The sequence below is a fragment of the Girardinichthys multiradiatus genome, chromosome X (assembly GCF_021462225.1).
Source record: "Girardinichthys multiradiatus isolate DD_20200921_A chromosome X, DD_fGirMul_XY1, whole genome shotgun sequence".
Taxonomy (NCBI): domain Eukaryota; kingdom Metazoa; phylum Chordata; class Actinopteri; order Cyprinodontiformes; family Goodeidae; genus Girardinichthys; species Girardinichthys multiradiatus.
Window position 1 is genome coordinate 1,687,207 of NC_061817.1, and position 7,529 is coordinate 1,694,735.

At 39.0% G+C, this 7,529-nt stretch overlaps 1 protein-coding gene across 2 annotated transcripts; it reads right to left on the bottom strand.

Annotated features, from left to right (window-relative positions):
- Window positions 1-462: 462 nt before the first annotated feature.
- On the bottom strand, window positions 463-5,394 carry LOC124863187 (peptide YY-A-like). Of its 2 annotated transcripts, none has more exons than XM_047357456.1 (4): window positions 5,186-5,394; window positions 3,354-3,541; window positions 945-1,019; window positions 463-853 (listed from the first exon to the last, which is right to left on the bottom strand). In XM_047357456.1, the coding sequence occupies exons 2-4, from the start codon at window positions 3,539-3,541 to the stop codon at window positions 829-831; spliced, it is 288 nt and encodes a 95-aa protein (XP_047213412.1). In that variant the 5' UTR covers window positions 5,186-5,394; the 3' UTR covers window positions 463-828. The 2 variants fall into 2 exon arrangements, with proteins under 2 accessions (XP_047213412.1, XP_047213411.1); XM_047357455.1 differs by having other exon boundaries at window positions 939-1,019; window positions 5,186-5,388.
- Between the last annotated feature and the right edge of the window lie 2,135 nt (window positions 5,395-7,529).

Genomic DNA, 7,529 nt, shown 5'->3' on the forward strand with positions numbered 1-7,529 from the left:
CTGTGTAATGGACTGGTCAGCTATGCAGGCTGTAGGCCCAATAACTGCCGGGATAGGCTCCAACCTAGCAGCAACCATGTTGTTTTCTTGATTTTCCCATCATTCCCTGCCTGTCTGTATTTTAGTAGATGTCTACCTGCTAAACCTTTGAGCTCTGATGAGAGATGTGCCTTTTTTTCTTTATCTGCTTGCTTTATCTTTTGATAAAAGATGTTCTGGCAGTGGGGACAGCACTGTTTGTGTTCAATTCAATTCAATTCAAAAATACTTTATTAATCCCAAAGGGAAATTAAATTATATAAGTTATATATATAAGTTATTATATAAATTATGTTATATCATGAATTAATCACCAACTGGCATAATGTCATGCAGACCTATGAAAGATGTTAATTACGGTCAATTACACAACACTGCTTGTTTCAGACTTTCATCCCACAAAAAGAAAGTTATAAACAAATGTTAATCACACAAAAAATGGTTTTATTCACATCCTCTGTTTTTCCCCTTGGCAGTGGCAACAGCAAAACAGAATGCCTTCACACTAACAGTGACAGAGAGAAGAACAACGTTCATACACAAAGACAAATTTCCCCTTTTCCATTGGCTGCTCTGATCTGATGAGTTTTAATTTGGCAAATGGCACAGTACTGTTGGGATGAAAGAACCGTTGGACATTAAAGCGAGACAGAAAGAGCTTGTGCTCTAGTCAGTGATGGTCATTTTGTTGGCTTAAGAAGGGGCGAGAGGCACCTGATGGCTCCTCCAGGTGCATTCCAGGAAGTCCTCAGAAGGAAAGCACAATGAGGAGGTAGGAGGGTTGTGGAGTCACCACATGAAGGAGTCATCGTATCTGTTGGGAGGCAGACAGAGAAAAGACTGTCAGTGTCTGTTTCTTCATAATATCACATGATCCCTGGGTGTATGAGGGGCTTCACCTTGACCTCTGATCTCTGCTGCTGTCGCCTCCAAATAGCAGCTCTGCAACAACATCCTCCTGAGCCGAGCGCTTTCCGTATCTGCGGAGGCGAAAAAGGCTAAAATTAAATTTGATTTTAAATCCAATTACATGTAAACCTCAAGTTTCCTCACAGATAATGTGGTTTCAAATCTACAATAACTCTTATGTGACATATGTTATCATTATTGGTGCAGATAGCCAATACTGATGTTCACATTATATGTTTCTGAGTAACGGTATGAAAGCTGTGTTACAAACATATATCTCTGAACAGGTTGCAATGCTCATATTTCTCTGGGTTGCTGCTTCATTTAGGCCTGTGTTTCTATCGTCCTCAGCCTTTCCAATCTATTGTGTAGCCATTAAACATTCCCTGTAATCTGAATGCTCTACGTTAAATTGTCACATTTAAATTTGAGCATGTCTGTGTATATCTCGTGTATAAAACATTCCCAAGTCTGACTGTGCCTTATCATTTAATAGATAAATGTGTGGCATCAGGGGATCCTATGAATGTAAAATCACTGCATGGTTTACCAGAGAATGGATTGTATGTGTGGTTTTCTACAGAGCCGAACAACACAACACCAACAGAGCGAGCTGCAATTCCTGCTTTCCCATTAACGGACCCCATGACCACAGCACCCAATCTTACGCTCCGCTTCTTCCTCTCAGTCTGTCAGTGCATGTGTGTGTGTGAGTGTGTGTGTGTGCGGCCTTACAAATGTGCAACCCCAGCTGGTACCATCTCACACTGTAAGACGTTTGCCATGTCTGATAATGGCCAGTTATCGGCCATAAATCTCCAATGCTGGTCCTGCCCATATTTTCTATCAGCATGATAATTTACACTTTCATCCCAAGTAGAATTGGGGGAAAAACCGAGGTCTTCAAACTCCATGTGCAAACACACTTACCTAAAGCTCCAAGGTGTTGTAGGGTGGTACCTCTTTTCAGGAAGCTTCTTTGATGTCCCAAAAACCAGTCCATTTATATTTTTAGAATTGATTTTATTTAGCAATCCACCAATAAGGATATTCTAAACCATTTTTAATCTCCAGTTTTTATCACTATTGACCTATTGAAACAGATTTTAGCCAATTCTGTTAAAAACATAGTTATAAATACATTTAAAATAGTGTCTAACAGCTCTTTGTTTCTTCTGATTTCATTTTGAATCACCTCCCTTATTGTGAAAATGCCTAACATTGATTATACTTCTTTCTATAACACGTCCGGGACCAAAGAGCTGTTACTGCAACATGGTATGGCTCAGATTTGGTGCCTGATATATGCCAAAAGCATAATTAAACTCCTGAAATCCATTCATATGTTTTGGTTATGACAACTCCAAGATTTCATTACTGGTCCAGAAACACAAAATTCAAAGGAAGCTGGAAACTAGTTTACTGGAAACTAATTTCCAGTAAACACACCAGTAATTGCACTCTTATATAGTTTCCAATATGTAAAGCACCAGTATTCAAATGTAATGCTTGTAGATGGAGCAGGAGTATGGGAACAGTAACTTATGTTATTGGTCACTGGTCATTTGTTTTTGGGAAGTGTCCTGGAAGGTATTAAAAAACACAAATGTGTTTTTCACTGCAATCTTTCCACTTTCAAATGTCAATAAGCTATTTAACTTTCATGAATGAGTAGACAATGGCCCATGAGCCAGACCACTTTGAATAAAAAAGCCAGACACCCGGTGTTTGCATGCAGCCGAGGATATACCTGAGAACATCAGCCCTGGGCTTGGGCCTTGCTAACTACATTTGGGATTCTTTCTGGGTCCATCTTTATAACTTTTATTGCTCTGCTGCTGTTGATTTGAAGGCCTGGAGGTTAAGGCGAAGGGGTGATAATCTAATCTGTGGCTCTTCGGATAGATACATGAACGGAAAAATTTCCACATTGTCAAAGCTGTGGGCAGGAGTGGGAATCTGTTTGCTGTTTTGATGTAGTTAAAAGGAAATATATGTCAACTAAAGTAGAAAAGTAAAAGTAAAAGAAAAAAAAAAAAAACTAAACTAAACTAAATTGAAGGCTGATGGTTTTACCTTAACGCTACTTCAACGTTTTATAACATCTTGAGTTTTTTTATCTACTTCCAAAACGGTGGCAATCATTTAGTCTTAAAAATGTGGATTGAAAAAGTGTGAATGCCAGTGAAATTTGATTTCTCCAATGCCATCTTAAAATCAATTAAGACGAAAGAGAAGATTACAATGTCCCCAGAATTAGATCATCTTAATGTTAAAGTTCTTTAAACTTTTCTTTTACTGTTTTAAATGACAATCCTTTTGTCATCATCAATAAAACTAAAATGAGATTTGTACATCCACCCTAAACAGCTGTGCTCTGCTGGACATGTAGAACACATACAGACCTCTGCCTGGTGATCAGGTTGATATAGTGTCTCAAGGCAGTGTAGTACTTGGCCAGCTCTTCAGGCGGTGCATCCTCACCAGGGATCTCAGGCTTTGGAGGATAAGCGTCTGCTAGTGCTCCCAGGCAGACCAGCACACACAGCACAGTGGCCACCAGCATTGTCCATGGTTTCAGCATCCCAACCATCTGTGACAGACAAGATGTAAGAGTTTAATATAATATAATATAATATAATATAATATAATTAATATATGTATGTTCCAAAGGTAAAAAAATAGCTCAAGACACTGAATTGACTTTATGTCAGAGCCCACTGCACTGTTAGCCTAAGCCCCCAGGACAGGACATACAAAAGAAAAAGAACAATAAGAAAATTTAAAATAAAATGGATTCACTTTGTTGAGAAAAACATATTTGGACATTATCCAATAGCTTGTGGGTTATTAAGCAGGTTTTGTTAATTAAAAAAACATCTGTCAACAGTTGTTATCGCTTACAATTTTTGGACGTTGCTGAGAAGTACATGTGGCTAGATGTTCATCTAAATATCAAACTAAACTAGAACACCAACATCATTGCTGGGTGCAAGAAGCGGAAGAGCCAACTCAGACCGTTTAATGTGTGCAGATCTATAGTCCATATCATTTATTATAACTATAAACACCTGCCACATGCTGGTCTCAGGTTTCACCACATTTTAAAATGTTTACTTCTAATTATGACTGGTTATATCGACGTTTTGGTTTATGTTTTTTTTATTAACAATATTTAAAATGATAAAGGTTCTGTTTTTATACTCATCGTCTGTTCTTTTTAATTATTTTATTTAAAATGCATAACCAATAGCTAAATGTGGCATAAAAAAAGGCGCTCACACACCACTCCTGTTTCCTGTTTGATTTTATATTGATTTAAAAATACACCATCTCAGGGATTGCAATCTGTCATACAACCCGGCCCAATGACACCAGAACCAAAATCAATTTAAATAGGGTGTAATACAAAGTTTTAAATAAAATACTATGCTACTAAATTCAATTATACAACAGATTTTCCCATTTATAGAATTATTGCAACAATTTATGGAAAATTCATTATTCCAAAGAAAATAAACGGTTTAAATAAATGGGTATAAAATGAAAAACTGAGCTGGACCTTTATTATTATTATTACAAGTATTATTATTATTACTATTATTAGTAGTAGTAGTAGTATTAGTAGTATTATTAAAAATGTGAGGAAAAACGTCCGATATAATAAAAACATATATCCCTTATTCTAAGAATAGCTCTTCTCTTTGGACGGTAACGGCCCCTTAATTTTAATTATATGTAAGAAGATGGTGACTGTAACAAACTGCAGGACATAGTTTAGATAATTCAGAGTTCAAGCTGGGGCTAAGGCCCAACTTGTCTCTGTGTGGAATAATGTTTTCTCTGCGACAGGAAGACAGCAAAAACAGAACAGAACTGAAACCACTGTCTGTGGTGCTGAACGGGCTCCCAGCACCTTCTCAACGGGCTCATTAAACTCCAGATGTGCTCGCTGTGTCTGACACATCGAACAGAGACATCATGTTTTTACTACGAGGTAAGGTTCAGTTAAGCGTCCGCTGAAAATTCCGGCCGTTTTACGACTTTCAAGTCTGTCCTAGTTTCAGAGCACATTTTACTCAACACGCAAAAGTAACGAAACACGAAACAAAAGGTACAACAACTTCATGGCTATCGCGGATTCTGTGTTCCGTTTCTAGAGTTGCACAATTAAGTATTTAACGATACCTTGACTGGTTCAAATTTAGTGAGGAGACTGAGCTGCGTGGAGACTTACTTTAAGGAGTTACACGTAGTAGTTGGAGCCACAGGTGGTTTCTAACAGCAGCAGAGGCTCTAGATTGTGCAGTCTTCTTCTCTCTTCGGTGAGGCTTTACTCTGCAGGTCGCTGCACCTTGGTTCCAACCTGCAGCTGAACTGATTTATATAGTTTTGTGTCAGCAGAGAAGGGAGGGGTTAAACCAGGAGGAGGTTGTAGGGGTGGTTGCTTTAGAGACTGAGGAGACCGAATGCGTCAAATGGTGCTGATGATAGAGACATTAGTAATGCGTCTGCAACGCACTTAGTTGTGTGTTTCTGATGCAGCCAACAGATGACATTTTAGGCCAAGTCACTCAGAAAGCTCAAGAAAAAAGTCGTGTTCATTGGAAATTTCATACTTGCATAATGTGAAACAAAGTTACAGATGGTCCAAACTGGGCCATCTAGCCATCTTGAAGTTTTTGTTTTTGTGTGAACCAAAATTACAATATTCTCACAGTAACTTGACCCACATCTGTGTGGCAGTAGTCTATATTTTAATATGAACCATAATTGTTTTGCTCCTGTAGAAAAGCATCTGCTCTAAAATGCTCTTTTTGTCATGAACTGAAGGTCTTGGTATGTTGCTGGTCACCTTAGTTTTATGTTCCAATCATTTTGGATTTTTGCTGTTTTATGTTTTCTGTCACACCCACAGACACACTCCACACATGGTTTACTCTTTGTTTAGTGATTTTTTTGTTCCTTCTTGTTTTATGTTCCTTGTGTTTTTTTTAATTTTATTCTATTGTGTCTTATTTGAACCCTGTGTTATTTCTGTTAATTTGTCGCTTTCCCTCAGCTGTTCAGTTTACTCAAACCTACAGACACAAACTAAGTAAGACACAAACATAGTAAGGTTATGGAGATTACATACATACTTTACCAAAAATGATGTGGTATCCATGTTCCCGGACATCATTTCTCCTGCACCAGAAATATTTACAGGGAAGATTGATAAATGCAGAGGTGTGCTCATGTGTTTATGTTGTTCTCCGAAATCTTTCCCCAATAAACGGAGCTAACAATTCTTTTTTATGTCCTGTCCTGCTGGGTAGCACTTAGAATTGTAGTCTGAGTGCTATGAAGCCTTACAGATTTAGTTTCACAAGTGGAGCATCACAGCTTTCTCTATAATGCATCATTTCATATATATAAAAAACTTGCTTTGGGCTTACTTCAAATGCAATGGATATGGAGACGGAAATTAAAGCAAAAAAAAAAGAAGAAAGAAAGGGAAAGGGGTGGGGCAAAAAGTTAAAAGGGAGAGAATGAGATAAGAATAGAGGAGATAAAGAAGGATAATGAGAATACAAGATAATACCTTAGAAGTCTGCTTCTACACCCGCAGAAAGAAAGAAAGAGAAAAAAGATACAGGGGTTGGACAATGAAACTGAAACACCTGTCATTTTAGTGTGGGAAGTTTCATGGCTAAATTGGAGCAGCCTGGTAGCCAGTCTTCATTGATTGCACATTGCACCAGTAAGAGCAGAGTGTGAAGGTTCAATTAGCAGGGTAAGAGCACAGTTTTGCTCAAAATATTGAAATGCACACAACATTATGGGTGACATACCAGAGTTCAAAAGAGGACAAATTGTTGGTGCACGTCTTGCTGGCGCATCTGTGACCAAGACAGCAAGTCTTTGTGATGTATCAAGAGCCACGGTATCCAGGGTAATGTCAGCATACCACCAAGAAGGACGAACCACATCCAACAGGATTAACTGTGGACGCAAGAGGAAGCTGTCTGAAAGGGATGTTCAGGTGCTAACCCGGATTGCATCCAAAAAACATAAAACCACGGCTGCCCAAATCACGGCAGAATTAAATGTGCACCTCAACTTTCCTGTTTCCACCAGAACTGTCTGTCGGGCTGCTATAGCCAAACCTTTGGTCACTCATGCCAATGCCAAACGTCGGTTTCAATGGTGCAAGGAGCGCAAATCTTGGGCTGTGGACAATGTGAAACATGTATTGTTCTCTGATGAGTCCATCTTTACTGTTTTCCCCACATCCGGGAGAGTTACGGTGTGGAGAAGCCCCAAAGAAGCGTACCACCCAGACTGTTGCATGCCCAGAGTGAAGCATGGGGGTGGATCAGTGATGGTTTGGGCTGCCATATCATGGCATTCCCTTGGCCCAATACTTGTGCTAGATGGGCGCGTCACTGCCAAGGACTACCGAACCATTCTTGAGGACCATGTGCATCCAATGGTTCAAACATTGTATCCTGAAGGTGGTGCCGTGTATCAGGATGACAATGCACCAATACACACAGCAAGACTGGTGAAAGATTGGTTTGATGAACATGAAAGTGAAG

What these genes read in the sequence shown, in the direction of transcription:
- LOC124863187 (XM_047357455.1), bottom strand. Translation starts at nt 3,541, where the DNA reads ATGGTTGGGATGCTGAAACCATGGACAATGCTGGTGGCCACTGTGCTG. An exon ending in AACCTGATCACCAGGCAGAG is followed by an intron (nt 1,020 to 3,353) that starts GTCTGTATGTGT and finishes TCGCCTCCGCAG; the next exon opens with ATACGGAAAGCGCTCGGCTC. An exon ending in AGCAGAGATCAGAGGTCAAG is followed by an intron (nt 854 to 938) that starts GTGAAGCCCCTC and finishes GCCTCCCAACAG; the next exon opens with ATACGATGACTCCTTCATGT.